General features: G+C 43.6%; 1 protein-coding gene across 1 annotated transcript in view; it reads left to right on the top strand.

The window, feature by feature from the left end:
• The window catches only part of USE1 (unconventional SNARE in the ER 1), a 75,253-nt gene that overhangs the window by 23,937 nt on the left and 33,396 nt on the right, over positions 1 to 17,920 (top strand). Inside the window, exons 3-4 of the mRNA XM_075264209.1 lie at positions 2,576 to 2,654; positions 14,402 to 14,554. Of these exons, the coding sequence (XP_075120310.1) occupies positions 2,576 to 2,654; positions 14,402 to 14,554 (232 nt within the window). The remainder of the gene's footprint in view (positions 1 to 2,575; positions 2,655 to 14,401; positions 14,555 to 17,920) is intronic.

Here is a 17,920-nt window from a genome sequence, read left to right as displayed (position 1 = left end):
TAGATACAGCACACATAAGTCCACTATTGTCTAGCTTTATTTATGTGGAAATAAAATACTTGTTTTGGTGTTTCCAAGAACCATAGGGCTGGCTTTTATATGGTCTACAGGAAGACTGGTAAAAAATAGAACAAATAATGGTTTCCTGAGCAACAGGGGGGGAATATACAGCACTGATATTGACGTATTTAGATGTGTGTAAAAACAGTTCCTGCTTCCTGTGATAATGCAATTAATTTTGAGGGTGCAGTAAGAAGATTGGGGGAGCTGATCAAGTTATGTGCTCACTCATTGGGCTAGAATGTATTTATGACATATACTATATTTCACGTTTACGTCTTAACATTTAGGCCACTATTTAACCATTTTTAGGAGCCTGTGACTCTGTAAATAGAATAGAAATTTTTATGAAAAGAAGAGCTGGCTCAAAGGTTATCGCAAGTGGAAACTAGATATGTGCAAGTTTGTTCTAGTAAATGTGACTACAGCTGTCTTCTCAGAAATGGTGTTTAAATAACTTATGTCCTTAAAACAAATTGTCTTAGAACAGGATTTCCTTCATCTGTTTATTCTCATGATACAAGTGTGTCACAGTTACTAGGATGATGTATTCAGCTAGGTCTAAAGGTGGAAGAAAATATGTGCGTCTCACTTTTACCCCACTTCTTGTCTTCTTTGCTTTATACGTGCACGGAGACATATGTACAAATGTTGACATCGTGCTAAGACGTGTGCAGTGGATATGTGTGTTAACCTTTGGTAACCTACCCTAATATGACAGGGTATGTCAATGGACAAAAGAAATGACCTGTCGCTGTTTTTGGCTTTTCCCTCTCTTATTAGTTTTTCAGGTTCTATTCATTTATATTCTTGTATTTATATAAATTTAATTCTGTTAAACCTTTAGAGACTCGTAGACTACAGATTTAATACATATAGATAGCAGCTCTCCTGTCCTTCATTTATATTTCCTACTTTAGAACAACATACACTATATGGAGAAGTATTTGGCACACCTCTTAAACAGGGACTTTTCTCCATCTCCACCAACACCAATTAATTGCATCCTTCAATAGGCATCAATACACTGATTCCAGCACAGTTGGGATTTTTTCTCTATTCCCCAGTATTCCTGAGCTTTTCAGTTTCATTATCCTTTCTGGAGCAGAAATACAGGGACCTCCCAACTGACAGTAGAGAGCATAGATGTGCTGAAACAGAAATCATTACTTGGGAATGGTGGGGATTGGAGAAAATATTCCAGCTGTACCAGAATCATAGACCAGCATCTACTGAAGAATGAAAAGAGTTGGAGTTGGTTAAAAAAATACTTTCTTATTCTTGATTTGAGGTGATCTCTTCAGTCCCATTGCTACAGCTGCAACCAAGCCTTACATTATCAAGCACAATTCTAGTGAAAATGTGTTCTGTGGAATGATCATTCACAATGGAGTTTTTCAACTCCCAGGAGAATTTTACCTGCTGGACTGTCGTCCCCCCCCCCCCCCCCAAAAAAAAAAAAAAAACCCTAAAAAACGACTTGACTGACTACCTGTCTCTGGTTGTGTGATGTGCCCCCGTGTTTAGGACACGCCCCCCATTGGCAGATCAAAAAATCCCCTTTTTTGCCCCTCACAATGTATAACACTATCTTTTTTGGTTATCTTGCCCGCTACAGGATACATGCCACCTTTTTGTAGCCTACCACACGGTATATGACACCCTATTTTTTTTTTTTATCCCCCAACACAGTATATGACCCCCTTTTTTTTACCCCTCCCCACACGGTATAACCCCCTTTTTTTGCCCCCACAATATATGACCGAGCTCTTTAAGGCCCCCACAGTATATAACCATTCTTTTTATGACCCCACAGTAAATGACCACTTTCGTATGGAACCCCCACACTGTACACACACCCCACCACCATCCCCTTTTTCCCCCCACACAGAGAGTATCGGCCAATAATTTTTGCTGAGGAGGCAGTGGAGGGAGGCCAGGACAGGAGCAAGGACTGGTGAGTAAAAATTATCGGCAACTACTTATTGCAATAACACAATAAGTTGCGACCAATTAATAGATGCACCCCTGGTTGGCCTAATTCTCCAATTAAGAACTAATTGTACAATTGTGTGCTTCCAACTTTGTTGGGAAAAACCCTTTTCTTTTCAAGCATGACTATGGTACAAAGCAAGGTCCATGAAGACATGACTGGTTGAGTCTGGTGGGAAAGAACCTGACTGGCGCGCACAGAACCCTAGCCTTAACCACATCACTTTTTCAATTAACTAAAATGGAGATTGCAAGCCAGGTCCTCTTGTCCAGCCTCAGTGGCTAACCTTACAAATGTTGTTCTGAATGAATGGGGCAAACATTTCAACACACACTTATTACAAAATACAAATTCATTCTCTAGTCATTTTGATCAAACCGTGATAGCATATTCTTGGTCTCAAGGAGCCTTTATTTATTGTTTAAACCTTATAACACTGTTATAATGTGGGGTAGTTTGAGGGGGGGGGGAGTTTGTGATTTCAGAATGTTAATTGTTTAATAATTGCTTCTCTTTCAACAGCAAGCCCTCTCCAGAGCTACTGATAGAATACTGCAGGAAAGTGGACTTTCTGAAGGGTCTGTTAGAAGCTGAAAAATTGGTAAGATCTGGTGCATAAAGTGGCACAAAATTGAGTAATGCTCATAAAATGCTTAAATGTTTTATTGTTTAATCTTTTATTAATGAAGAGAATATCGACTACAAATATATAATATCAGTTGAAATACACCTGTGTGGTATAGTGAAAAGAAACTCAGGATTCGGAGCAAAAAAGTTGGTAAGAATCTTCTCGGTATTGCTATTGAAAACTGAAAAATAAAAAACATAGCCATTAAGAGGAACATTATAAAGAACACATAGTAATGGCATATCAATAATACATAACTAGGTGATTGTTAATGTAGCATAAGATTGAGGACCTATTATACAAGCTTATGTAAAGTAAAACAATTCTCTATTTAGATGATCAAATGTACCTTCTCTATTTAGATGATCAAATGTTTTAATTTATTACTCCTTCAGTGACCACAAGCTTATGTAAAGTAGTTGCATGAAGACCATGTTCACAGGTGATGTATTTGCTGTGTATCTTTGGTACAGTTCCATAGCAAATTTTAGTATTATACAAGTTTACAGACTCCAATTCACGTGCCACAGAATAGAGCTGTATTGTATTGTAGAACTGTAGAAGTCAATGGGAGGCTTTTTTTTTTTCAGCGCTGAATCTGAGGCGGATTCCACACCAAAATCAGCACCATTTTCCTCCGTGTGAATGCACCCTTAGAGTATGTAGGGGTATGCTCCCAATTGGTAATACATTTCTAGGAGGAATAACAGTGGAATGGCACCAGATTTAGTATTGTATGAAATATACAAGATTTGTTAAAACATGTCAGGAGAGGTGACAAGTCTTTAAGTACAAACTATTTTTGGTGTAGTAATGTTCCACATTGACAATACACACCCATTCTGCAAGATTTGAACTTTGCCTTATTCTGTCCTGCATTTAACGAAACCTTGATTTTTTTTTTTTGCGTCAGTGTCTTGGGAATGTACTTCCTATATTTTTTAGGGTTTCCTGTCACCAGGATAGGTGTGACCCTCTCTTTTATGGTTCATTCTTGAGTTTGAGGAAATCCTATTACTATTAAAAAATCTGAAAGAAGTCTAGCTCTAAGGCGTCCAAAAAACTAGAAGTTTATTTCCACATTAAAATTGCATAAAGCATAATCTTTCATAGTTTTCAAGAGCATTTACTCAAGGCATGGCTATATGAATGACATACACAGGTTAAGGCTAAGGCCCCGCGTAGCGTGCTGCAGCAAAAAAAAGCGCTGCAGGAAAAACCACAGTAACAATGCATCGCGGTTTTTCCTGTGGTGCATTTCACAGAAAGCCTCTTTCTGCTGCCATTATACCTATAGGGAAACCACCGGTGTTTATGTAGGGATAATTCACATGCTGAGATTTCCAAAACTGCAATGGTTTTGGAATTTGCAGTTTGTCCACTGTATTGTGTATTTTTCCACAAGGTGTGGTTGGGATTCACTAAAATTGTGGCGGAATGCAATTGCTTTGCTTCGGCATTCTGCTGTGGAGAGCCAGGGGGGCAGAAAATGAAGAATCCGAGGCAAGGCGCAAATTCCGCTTCATTTTCTGTAGTATGAACAAAAACCATGGGTTCTGGTGCAAGTTTCAAGTTTTGTTTTTTTTCAAACAACCTTTGAAGCGATAACCAGGATTGAATTCAGATAAAAGAAATACCATTTGTCCTTGAAGCTGAATCCACATTCTATTGATAAGCCATGTTGTTGTTTAATACTTCTATTATTTCTTTTTTTGCATTTTGTTCCTACTGTGTTCACTTTGCATTAAAAATTACATTACAACTTTTGATTAGATTTTAGGGAGCCTTCACACGATGTAACGCTGCGCTTATTCTGATCGTAATAACACGTTCAGAATGAGCGCGTAAAAAGCAGCTCCAATTGACTTGAATGGGAGCCGACATACGTGCGCTCCCCATTGAAATCAATGGGAGGCTTTATTACCTATGCTTTCAATGTATTACGCGTGTAATACATTGAAAGCATAAGGGAATACAGCCTCCCAATGATTTCAATGGGGAGCGCACGTATGCCGGCTCCCATTCAAGTCAATGGGAGCTGTTTTTTACACACTCATTCTGAACGTGTTTTTACGATCAGAATGAGCGTAGCGTTAAATCGTGTGAAGGCTCCCTTATTAATGTTTTTTGGTTTGTGTGAAAACCTACAATTCTGTCACAATTTTTTGCATTTTATTTTTACGGCATTCACTCTGCATTAAAAATGACATGGCAATTTTGTCTGTCGAGTTATTACATTTATGGCAATACCATATTTATATTTGCTTTTGTCGTGTGTTGCCACTGTTACAAATAAAACTTCACTTTTTGACATTTAACAATTATACTGGGGTCACAGTATTCTGACGTTTATAACTTTTTTGCTGTTTTGTTAACAGAGCTAGGTCAGGGTTCTTTATTTGCAAGGCAAATTTTACTATTTTTTGGTACCAATGTTTGGTATGTCTGACTTTTTGATCTCCTTTTATTGCTATTCTGGTAGGGAAGTGAGGTGACCAAAATATCCTATTTTGCTGATAGCATTGTGTGTGTGTATAGATAGAGAAAGAAAATTTTGTACGTTTTAAATGGATAATCTTTGGAAGCCATAAAAAAAAAACCTATTATGAAATTATTTTATACACAAAATATGAGATAAGCAAGGGTGAAGTTGGAAATACTAAATTACATCCTTGGAAACTTAAAAAAGTCTCACCGATTTCTTAATAAGACAATTTGACCAAGCTGAGGGAACCATATGAAACAGCCCTAAAAAGAAAAAAACAAATATACATATTTTACTAGCTTCTGCCCGCGACTTCGTCTGCGTATTGTTGGCATTGATGATCCCTCTATATTCAGCAAATTGGTGGCATCGATGGTTTGCCTGCCTCGGCATTTTGGCAGCTCTTAAGCTGTCCTGCTGCTGACCTTGTTCCTCACACTGTGCCTCTGATTGTTCCAGCATCTCGGCAGCTCGCTGGGACGTCATTTAATGAGCATGTTGTTGGTGTTGATGATCAGCCTGCTCCGGCGTTTCAACAGCTGTCAAGCTGGCCTGCTGCTGAACTCGTTCCTCGCATTGTGCCCGTAATTGTTCTGGTATGTCAGAAACTCGCTGGGATGCCATATAATGAGTGTGTTGTTGGCGTTGATGATCCGCATGCTCCGGCGTTTTGGCAGCTCTCAAGCTGGCCTGCCACTGAACTTGTTTCTTGCACTGTGCCTGTGATTGTTCTGGCATCTCAGCACCTCGCTGGAACATCATATAATGAGTGTGTTGTTGGTGTTAATCCACCTGCTGCGGCGTTTCAGCAGCTGTCAAGCTGGTCTCCCACTGAACTCCTTCCTCGAGCTGTGCCCATGAGTGTTCCGGTATCTCGGCAGCTCGCTGGTGTGGGGGAACAATAATATCTTATGAAAAATTGTGTATAGAGGTGGGGGCTGAGATGGTTCTATCTGTCCATCTCTCTCTCCCAGAGAGATGCAGTTTGGATCTTGCCAGACTGGTTATGTAAATACTATGCTCTGTGTATTGGGTGATGCTATCTTACAAAGAAACTAATTAAAATGGAGACAGTTCGGCAGGGACTACGGGCATTGTTAGGAAAGGATCAAAGACCAAAGACCCTTCCAATGATAAAGGGACAAGAGAAGGGTAATTAAGCTAATTGTCTCCAACAAGGATGTCTATTGTCTTTAGAATACCATGAGATAGACATCTAGGATGTGTATTTGAGACATGTGCTGATGGCTGCCATTTTGATTGATACATGCGGCTACCATGAGGTCACTGACTCCATTTTAGAGTAAAACTAGCCATCAGGGGGGTGTGACCTCTCTCCAGTTTCTTATCCAATAGATATGCATCAGGGCTATTGTTACAAACTTCTCCACCAATAGATGTATGCTAATTATACTAGCCAATCCTGTTCTGTCTATGCCATGTGATATATACTTTGTTCTAGCCACCATTAAACCAGAATCCATTTTGATACACGACCACCATGTGTCTTGTGGTTCTCCAGGCTAAGATGGCGGAGGCCGATCTTGGCCTGTTAATTAATTTTCCTTTACAGACAGCATATCTCTGGGGTATTATGATTTTCCCCCGACACTGGGAAGCCATATAATGAGCGTGTTGTTGGTGTTGATGATCCCCCTCAGCTCTGATTGAGGAGAACTCTGTGACTTCTGGCTTCCTTCATAGCTCTCGTTGTTTGCGACAAATTAGATTTTCTTTTTCCAGGCATGTTGAAAATTGGCAAACTGCCAATTTGGATGAAAGGTGTTTGCCCAGTCAGTTTGTCATCAGTGACTGAAGCAGGTCAGATAATATGCAAATGTGTCTACATTGAGGGTTAGTGTGTTTACACAGAGAGATGACAGCCCTGGCTTTCTCAGAAGCTGAGATAAGAGCAGTGTGAAGCCATGTCATTTACAGGGATAAAAAATAGCCTATATGTTAATCGAGGTTACTATCTGTCGAATTTCATTCAAATCCGTTCAGCCGTTTTCATCTGGGGGTTGGCGGTGGCGCTGAACTGCTTATATTTCTTGTTCTCCCATGTCTGCCCCCAGTTTCTTGGCCCCAATCTCTGCCTCCAGTTTCTTGTCCCCCCATCTCTGCCCCTAGTTTCTTGTCCCCCATCTCTGCCCCCAGTTTCTTGTCCCCCATCTCTGCCCCCAGTTTCTTGTCCCCCATCTTCCTCCAGTTTCTTGTCCCCCCATCTCTGCCCCCAGTTTCTTGTCCCCCCATCTCTGCCCCCAGTTTCTTGTCCCCCCATCTCTGCCCCCAGTTTCTTGTCCCCCCATCTCTGCCCCCAGTTTCTTGTCCCCCCATCTCTGCCCCCAGTTTCTTGTCCCCCCATCTCTGCCCCCAGTTTCTTGTCCCCCCATCTCTGCCCCCAGTTTCATGTCCCCCCATCTCTGCCCCCAGTTTCTTGTCCCCCCATCTCTGCCCCCAGTTTCTTGTCCCCCCATCTCTGCCCCCAGTTTCATGTCGCCCCATCTCTGCCCCCAGTTTCTTGTCCCCCCATCTCTGCCCCTAGTTACTTGTCCCCCCATCTCTGCCCCTAGTTTCTTGTCCCCCCATCTCTGCCCCCAGTTTCTTGTCCCCCATCTTCCTCCAGTTTCTTGTAACCCCATCTCTGCCCCCAGTTTCTTGTCCCCCCATCTCTGCCCCCAGTTTCTTGTCCCCCCATCTCTGCCCCCCATCTCTGCCCCCAGTTTCTTGTCCCCCCATCTCTGCCCTCAGTTTCTTGTCCCCCCATCTCTGCCCTCAGTTTCTTGTCCCCCCATCTCTGCCCTCAGTTTCTTGTCCCCCCATCTCTTCCCCCAGTTTCTTGTCCCCCCATCTCTGCCCCCAGTTTCTTGTCCCCCCATCTCTGCCCCCAGTTTCTTGTCCCCCCATTTCTGCCCCCAGTTTATTGTCCCCCCCTTCATCTGCCCCCAGTTTCTTGTCCCCCTATCTCTTCCGCCAGTTTCTTGTCCCCCATCTCTTCCCCCAGTTTCTTGTCCCTCCCTTCATCTGACCCTAGTTTCTTGTCCCACTATCTCTGCCCCCAGTTTGTTGTCCCCCCCATCTCTGCCCCCAGTTTGTTGTCCCCCCCATCTCTGCCCCCAGTTTGTTGTCCCCCCATCTCTGCCTCCAGTTGCTTGTCCCCCCATCGCTGCCCCCAGTTTCTTGTCCCCCCTTAATCTGACTCCAGTTTCTTGTTCCCCCTCATCTCTGCCCCTAGTTTGTTGCCCCCCCCTATCTCTGCTTCCAGTTTGTTGCCCCCCCCCCATCTCTGCCCCCAGTTTGTTGTCCCCCCATCTCTTCCTCCAGGTGTTTGTCCCCCCTTCATTTGCCACCAGTTTCTTGTCCCCCCTCATTTGCCACCAGTTTCTTGTCCCCCCCCTTCATCTGCCCCCAGTTTCTTGTCTCCCCATCTCTGCTCCCAGCCTCATGCCCCCCCCCCCCCCACATCGTTCCCAGTGTAGTTGGACTCACCTTGCCACGCTCCACCGCTGCTCTCTCCGCTCGCTTGCTGCATATCAGTGTTGGGCGGCTGGCTGCATGTGGCGTATAGGAGGCAGAGCGAGGGCGTCAGGTTGCTATGACAGCCGGAGCCTCGCTCTGCCTCCCTGGCCTGTCAGGCGTGCGCTTGTATTGCAGCCTAGGCAGGTAGACTGCATTCCAGGCGCTGGTATCATACAGTGCATTGCCGAATACCAGCGCCTGTATTGCAGGGTACCTACCATACGCAGCCAGCCGCCGGACACCTATGTGCAGCGAGCGAGCGGAGAGAGCATCGGGGGAGCGTGGCAAGGTGAGTCCAACTACACTGGGGCCAATGAAGGGGGGTGGGACATGAAGCTGGGGAATGTGATTGCCCCCACTCCCCGGGACACCCCAACCCCCTGTACCCGCTGCACTAACCTGTGGTATGTCGGGTGCAGCAGCCTCCTCCGCCTGAGAGCTGTGTAGGTGGGCTGGGACAGCTGCGGTGCCGGGACCATGTGGGCTGCCGCCATCTTCCTCAGTGTTTCCCTGCTGAATCGGCACGGCCACCTTCAGCCCCAACCTATGGTGTCAGAGCCCGCCCACGGCCTGCCATGCACCAATAGGAGGTGCGTGCAGAGACCAGCGCTAGCAGAATGCCAGCTGCTGCAGCCGATCCAGAGGATTGTTTGGAGGGTCACAGTGGCGATTTGGGGTGAGTGACCCACATTAAAAGTAGCCTACTACCTTTTCCTGGCAAATATGTGTATGTGTGCGCGAAATTTCCCCAAAATCCATACAGCCGTTTGGCTGTGATTGAGGAACAAACATCCAAACACACAAACTCACAAACATCCAAACTCACAAACTTTCACCTTTATAATATTAATAGGATATATATACAGGGTGGGGCAAAAGGTATGAACCGGTTTTGACCGGCTAGCGCTCAGCCTGTGGTGGTGGTGGGAAGAGGGGCGGGGCCTCGTTGTGGGAGTGGGAGGGTCTAGTTGTCAGTAGCATCCATACCTTGGACGGGAGAGCCTCGTGGGTTTGCTGTGAGGACGTTTTTTCAAAATGGCCGTTCTGTTATCACCACGCAGAGTGCCTTCCGACTACATTTCAATATCCCTGTTGGGGGTAACGTCCCTGGGCGTAATGCAATTAGACGTTGGGCTAGGACATTGGAAAAAACTGGTTCAACAGCAACTCCTTCAGCAATTGGAAGACCCAGAACAGTAAGAATACCTCAAAATGTCATCCTGGTAAGAAATGCTATTGAAGTGTCTCCCAACAGGACGGGGCTACATCCCACACTGCAAGGATTTCAATGGCGAGATTGAGGCAAATGTTCCCCCATCGCCTCGTCTCTGTGAAGGGTGACGTGGAGTGGCCTGCGCGCTCACCAGATTTGAGCATTTGTGACTTTTTAATTTGGGGGTACCTAAAGGAAAAGGTTTTTAAGAATCGTCCACATACCCTGGAAGAACTTAAGGACAGAATGAGGGAGGAAGTTACGGCAATACCCAACCAAATGTGCAGAAGAGCTGTTGAAAACATCAGAATTCGCCTTCAAGAGTGTATGGCCGTCTTCCTGATATCATCTTTAAAACTTAATGTAAAAAAACTAGATTCTGAACTGAATTGAGCAATATAAACATAATTTCTGTAGGTTGAGTTGTTTTTGTTTTATATCCCTTTAAAACCAGTTCATACCTTTTGCCCCACCCTGTGTATATGTGTATATATATATATATATATATATATATATATATATATCACCCAAATCAGTACAAGTCCTCCTAAAAATCCAGTGATGTTTAGCTTCTCATTGTCAGTGTCAGACTGTGTGTCTGACACTGATCTCTAGTATGGGGGCACCACAAGATACAGTTCTTGCCCCATTTCTCTTCACACTGTACACTGCTGACTTTGGGCACAACTCATCTAGCTGGTACTTACAGAAGTACTCCGATGACTCACCGATGGTGACGATAGGGAATACAGAGATTTAAATCGGGATTTTGTTGAATGGTGCCAGCGGAACCACCTCAGGATTAATGCTGGGAAGACCAAGGAGATGGTGGTGGACTTTAGTAAACAGAGAAGTGCTCTGATCCCGGTGGAGATCCAAGGGTCGTGCATTGAGATAGTCAAGACCTATAAGTACCTGGGTGTGCTCCTCAATAATAAACTGGACTGGGCTGATCACCTGGAGGCGCTGCACATAAAAGGCCACAGCAGACTCTACCTGCTCAGGAGGCTGAGGGCCTTTGGAATCCAGGGGGCACTTCTTAGGATCTTTTTCAACTCTGTGGTTGCTTCAGCCATCTTTCTCGGTGTGGCCTGCTGGGGGAGCAGTATATCAACCAAGGATGGCCTCCCACAGGAGACCATCCGCAATCTTATCAGGAGCATGCCCAGGTGTTAAAGGGAGGTCATACAGGCATGTGGAGGCCACACGCACTACTGAGCCTCATTTTGACATGTTTTAAGGACATTACATCAAAGTTGGATCAGCCTGTAGTGTGTTTTTCCACTTTGATTTTGGGGGTGACTCCAAATCAGGCCTCCATTCCAAATCCAGGCCTCCATTGATAAATTTGATTTCCTTTGATGATTTTTATGTGATTCTGTTGTCACCACATTCAACTTTGTACAGAACAAAGTATTCGATGAGAATATTTCATTCATTCAGATCTAGGATGTGTTATTTAAGTGTTCCCTTTATTTTTTCGAGCAGTGTGTGTGTGTGTGTGTATGTGTATGTATATGTGTATATGTGTATGTGGGGAATCGCTCAGGTAGATGCTTGTAGCAGTGCAGAAAACAGGGACACAGACACTGGATTTGCACACCAGTTCGGGCTTTATTCCCATGTAACGCATACACTGCCTTTGCAAAGCCACAGGATAAACAAAACAAAACCCTTCGCAACTGAGAAACTAACTTAAACATAAGGAAACTTTTCCCTGACTATACAGGAGACTGGCTACCAGTCTCCCACCTTGGCAACAACAACGGGTGGCACAGTACCTGCTTTGGAGGTCCGGTCTGGACAGTTCAACTCTGTCAGTGTGGTGCCACCCTGCTAGTCTTAACACTCAGACTGTTATTAGGGCCTGATTAGCCAGCTGACCTCCCTGGTGGGTGCTTCACACCCCTTAGGTGCCTGGCTGGAATATACTTGTCTTCCCAGACTACATCCTTCACTCTCTCACAGTAAGTAAATATATATATATATATATATATATATATATATAAAAAAAAATTTTTCCTGTTGTGGGGAAATTAGCTCTGTAGAAGCAGTGGTCCGGACTGGGACACAAAATGTGCAAAAGTTTGTTTATAAAAAACAAAAAAACTGGAAAATCTTCATTTCAGGCACAAAACAAAAGAAAATACAGCCTTAACTTCAGGAAAACAGAAAATAAAACCTGCTCGTCTGAGCCACTAGCCAGATAGAATGGATAACCTAATTATATGTGTGGTTTACTTCCAGCCACACGAACAAAATGGGCGCAATATGGACTCACCGGACTCAGGGTAACACGACAGACCCATACACCTCCTTTCACCTCATGGAATTGCACTGCAATGCAAGAGCTGCAGCCTTTTCTGACCCAGTAATGAGCCAAAGATCTACACCTGGCCTGAGGCCTACTCCAGATCCGCCCTGGACCTCACATATGTCAGAAACCTGGGGCTAATATATCTGGTCTCCAGCACTCTGCCTGTCACCTTCTCACAATATAAAAGCAAAAAGAAGAGATTTATTTAGCATCTGAAGTAATTTTATGTTGAGACATACCTCATTGACATAACAATGTAAGAGATGTCTCACTTCGTCTCTGTTTCCATAGTATTGTATAGGTACCATTGCTATAACTTTGTGGTTGACTTTTCAAAACAGAATAAGTTAATGAATTAGATGGCATTAAAGATAAAGTTGAGACATACCAAGTCATGCATGAAGAATGTCTGGCAAAAACAACCCAAGATGAAAATGTGTTCACAACAATAATTATTAACAGAACTTGTATCTTTATGGAAAAATACAATACATGTTAGGTTGGATTCACACATGCGCTCGCTCTCCGTTGGGAGATTCCGCCCCCCATTCTGCTTGAAAAATGCTTTCCGCATTTTTCAAGTGGAAATCAAGCAGAAACCTGCCATTATAGTCTGTGGGTTCCTGGGGCAACCGCTTTTTACATGGACTGAGTTTTTGTTTTTCTGGTCCCCAAGCATGTGTGAACCTAGCGTAAGAGAAATAAAGAATTTTTGTTTAGTATTTGTAAGGGCTACTCCTTCGTAATGTTTACTTACTCTCTGTGCTAAACCTTGAGCTCTTGGGCTGGTTCTTGCACTGGGTCAGGTAATCAGAACCAGCTCTTGCCCATTACCTCCTGCTCCTCTCACAGCTCCTTGTTCAGTGGTATGATGTGTATATGGGTGCTGCCATTATACTATTACACTCATGGAGTCTGTCTGCCCCCTTGCATACATCATACCAATTTCATACTTAATTTCATATCGGGCTTGTGATGGGAGAGGAGAAGAAAAGGAACAGTGAGCCTCATGAGGGCAGTATTATATTAGTTGTATTCTTTATGCATAAGGACAGGGCTCCAGATGCTGATCAAATTCGTCACAGCCGTCCTCACAGATCAGCGTCTTCGCTGGGTGGTGTGAAATGCCCCCCTGACAATACATTTCTTATAGACTTGAACAGTTGAGGGGGGCATTCCTCACTGCCTCTGACAGTGCAGTGATATCTATTCCAAAAAGATCTGTAATGGCACCGATATCTCTGATATCGGGGCACATGACAGCTTTGCAACAGTATGTGACATGTTAGAGGAAATGAAAGGTCCTCTTTTAAAGGGGTATTCCCATAACCCTTGTTCACCAACCTGCAGACTCTGTGCTCTGTTCACTTCCTGGTTTTCTCGGCACATTGGTGGTCGGGGTTTCACTTGCTCTGCTATGTTTGCAGTCAGTAATGAGGGATTGGTTGTAAATGCATTATCACAGTATGAAGCTGATGTAGCAGAGCTGGATTTGAGTCAGCTTGCATTACATACAGAGGTAATGGACTCCTTATCTCAGCCCTTATCAGACAAATTCAATTAAACCAGAATCAGAAATGCCGGAGCTCTCACATCCCCCCTCTCCTATCTGAGGAGCTCCGTTATTTGTCAGACATACACAGCTCAGAGCTGCTGCTGAGCACTCAGCCCCTCCCTCCCCCCCTGAGAGCAGGCAGCTGAGTCACTTGGGAACTGAGCAGATAAGCGTGTGGTCATAGAAACTGAGTGTAAACAATGAAGTGAATAAATTAAAATAGCGGCCAAACAAAGCAGTTTTGATAAAGTAATGTATTTAGGAAAAGTCTTAAATCCACATAAACTAGCAGTATAGATAGGATGCTTTTCATGGGACAACCCCTTTAATTTACTTAACTTTCAGCCCAATGACACATTGGCAGGGCAGAGAGAGGGCATGGAGGATTTAAAGTGCCAAGATCACACCTTATATCAGACCAATATATTTCAGGAACTTTGTTCAGAATTTGTAGATCAATGTTGGGCCGAGTTTTCCTATTGTTTGTATGTTATTTATTCATTTTTTAAGCCTATGAAAATTAAAGCCAATTGATTCTTTTTATTATTAAGTGTTACAATCGAAGAGAATACTTTTTGTTTTATTAGATTTTGGGCTTCTTCAATAACCAGCTGCTGTTCTTTGTCTGCAGCCGTCGCCTACTGAAAAAGCTTTGGCTAATCAATTTCTTGCTCCAGGGCGCACACCTACAATCAGCAAAGAACGAACGCCAGTGACCAAGACTGTCCATCTTCAGACACAGGCACGTTACACTGGGGAGATGAGGAACGAACTGTTGGAAAAGGTAAGCGCTGGGATGCTAGCAGCAATGTCTGATCACAAGAAGCATCTCATAAACACGCAGCAGCAATACTTAGTATTTAGGTCTCAACACGTGTAATTAGCTGTGTGTGCTGCATCATCCTTCTGGATAATCTAGAGCTAATCTCATTTCTTGGTGCAATGTCTTTTTACCTCATCAATTTGATCATGTGAATACCAACTCATTAGTTACCCTGTTTGCCTATAGGCACATTTTGCAAACTTCGTAGTGATACTAATCCATATTACAAATTAATATTCAACTTGTGTTTTATGGAAGCAGTGAAGGTGTGTGTAATATATACAGACCTCAACATTGAAATTGCAACACCAGAAAGGAAGACTTCAAATTAAGGAAATCACAGGATTGATAGACATGTTAATGATATGTAAATTATAAAAAATGGAAACAAAATACTCAGAACACCTTGATTTATTCATATAGAATATGAGTGCCACGTGCAGATATACACGCACTTAAATGTCTTCACCGCTCTCACAGTACAATGCTATAGGCGCTGCTGTGAGGAAGGGCGTTCCTGACTGACTGTCAGAAACGCCCTTCTGACAGTGAATAGCTACAGTACTGGCAACGATAGTTCTTCAACCGGGGCACAGAACATGAAAGCCGACAGTGCGCTGAATTCAGTGCACTGTCGGCTTTCTAGCGGTATTTAAAACCGCATGTGCCCCCAAGTAGTGAAAGGTCCTCTTTAAAAAGGCTGTTCAGGTACTGCTATACTACTGCAACTGACCCAACGGTTTCCTTTAAAAACAAAAAAGTTGTATATGTAAATCAACCCCATGAAGCACCCTGGGCGTTCCCCAATGCCTCCGAGCACCCCCTGCCCGTCATACCTCTGAAAACGCCCCTCCACTTGTGCTCTATGCCCTCTATGTGCACTATGCCCTCCTCCAGACATCCTGTACTGCCCTGTCTTCTCCATTTTCGCTCCGGCTGTTGAAATCTCGAGCATGTGCAGTACTGCTGCATTCTGAAGGAGGAGGGCATACGGAGCACAAGCAGCGGAGGGGCGTTTCAAAGGTATGATGCGGAGGGGTGCACAGAGGCCCTGGGGATAACCCAGGGTGCTCCATGGGGTTGATTTACATATACAACTTTTTCATTTTTAAAAGAAATGGTGAGGTCAGTTGCAGTAGTAGGGGCAGTACCTGAATAGTCTTTTCAAAGGCTAGTCAGGCATATGTTTAGCTAAAAATGCATTTTACGTATGATAGAATCTCTTTAATCAGAAAACTGCAATTAACTGAACTGATTGTCCTGCTGGCAGAGCTGTAGATAACAGTGAGAGCACTCAGCCCCTCCAGAGAGCACTGGAGGGGCTGAGTGCTCTCTGGAGGGGCTGAGTGCTTCACATAGTTATATCACACAAGTTAGAAGGCTTACAAGTCTAACCATGACTTTCCAGATTTACAAGAAAATTTCCAAAGCCCATTTGTTAGGGACCACTTCAGTTTTGAATGTGCCAAGGAGAAAAAGTGCCACTGGGTGTTTGAAAAGCAGATTTTACATTTTACAAAGCCCCTGAAGTACCAGTACAGTGGAACCCTCCAAAAGTGACCCCTTGTTAGCAACTACACCCCTCAATGAGTTTATCAAGGGGTATAGTGAGCATTTTGACCCCACAGTTTTTCCACAAATTTTATCAAATTAGATGTGAAAATGAAAAATTACTTTCACTTTATCCCCAAATGTTTCATTTTCATAAGCAGTTAATGGAGAAAAATTGTCTAATTGCTTATGAACATATCAATACCCCATATGTGGTCGTAATCTTCTGTATAGGTACTGTCAGGGTCTGCGGTTGTTAGGTCCAAAACAAAGGTAGAGTTTATTTTCATTCAAAAAGGTAGTGCAGCAACAAAAGGAAACAATACAAAAATAAATACCTGCCTGGCTAGGCTCTAACTAAACATAGTATAGGTTACCTCACCTAGAATAATGGAAATCAAAAGCCAGTTGAGTCATTCAGGACACAGCTCCAAAAATATGACCTCTCTGTCAGCTCTCCAGCCAAGCTCTGCCAAAGTGTTGCTGCTGGAGCAACTTCTTAAGCCTCCTTGACGAGGAGACTCTCTGCATCTGAGTCACTGCCGGAACATCCCCAAAGTGTGGACTGGAGGGGGGTGAAATGACAGGTCCCACTACCAGTCCTACCTGTCATTCCTAAAAATCCAGCCCAGTACTGAGCATTTACCAAAATGCTCAGCAGACGAAAGTTGTCTGCTGAGAACAAACCTTCCTGGAGTTTTCTCATCTCACCCACCTTAGTAGTCTGGGTGAGATTTACACCCCCTCCATTAACTGATCAGCCATCAGCTTACAGTACATAGAGGGGACTCTGAATGAAAAGAGAGTTATTTGGTTTTAGAGGGCAGATTTTACTGGAATAGTTTTTGAAAAATTTAAATTTTTCTAGAGCTACACGATTATGGTGCCTGATATGTTGCACCCATTTTGTGTCAGCAGAGAAACACGCACAAATTAAGGAGTATCCCAGGCACCTCAGTTCAAGCTGGCCACTACGTAATGCGCACTGAAAATAAATTAATGCAGCACTTGGGGGTTAAAAAACATTCACTGTAGGCTGTGCGGAGTACATTGGGTACCCTGGGGTGTACCCTGATATATGCTTGCACAGATTATACATTCCCTTCTGTAACCAGTTTTGTCCTAAAGATTTACTGATTTGGGGGATTTTTGTCTTCATGTTGTGAAAACTATGTTTAGGTTTTTTTGTTATTTTTTCTGGTGATCTAGACATATGAGTGCTTGTTTTTTTGTGGGATGAGATGCATTTGTAATGACAACTCTGTCTTGGATTCTGTCATTGCTTTTTACATTTTTTGCCATTCAGAGTCCAGCATAAGTAGCTTGTTACTGAATATATTAAAACAATTGTTTATGTATATTCATCTCCTTAGAGGCCTAACATTTTTATTTTTCTGTTGCCAGTGCGTTGAGGGCTTATTTTTTGCGGGAAAAGTTTTTCCTCCGTGTTAACTCTCCATGCAGTTAGCTTCGATGGGATGTCGATGCAATTCATCAGCATTCCGTTGCGGCATCTCGCTCCTGACTAGGCCCAAATGAATGTGCCTAATCGGGAGTGAGTTTCGAGCTGCGGACTCAGCCGCGGAATCAGTAGCAAGATAGGGCAGCTCGCTTCTTTTTTCTGCTAGCTAGCGGGAAAAAAAAATGCTAGCAGCTCCCATTGAAGTGAATGGAGCCTTTTTTGCAGGTGGATTTTGAGGCGGATTCCGCATCAAAATTCTCCTGCAAAAAAACTGTGTGAACATACCCTAACGTTTAGCATATTTCCAGTAGTAG

The sequence above is a fragment of the Leptodactylus fuscus genome, chromosome 1, assembly GCF_031893055.1.
Source record: "Leptodactylus fuscus isolate aLepFus1 chromosome 1, aLepFus1.hap2, whole genome shotgun sequence".
Classification (NCBI taxonomy): Eukaryota; Metazoa; Chordata; class Amphibia; order Anura; family Leptodactylidae; genus Leptodactylus; species Leptodactylus fuscus.
Note: the sequence above shows the minus strand (reverse complement) of the source record. Positions and strands in the feature narration are given on the sequence as shown.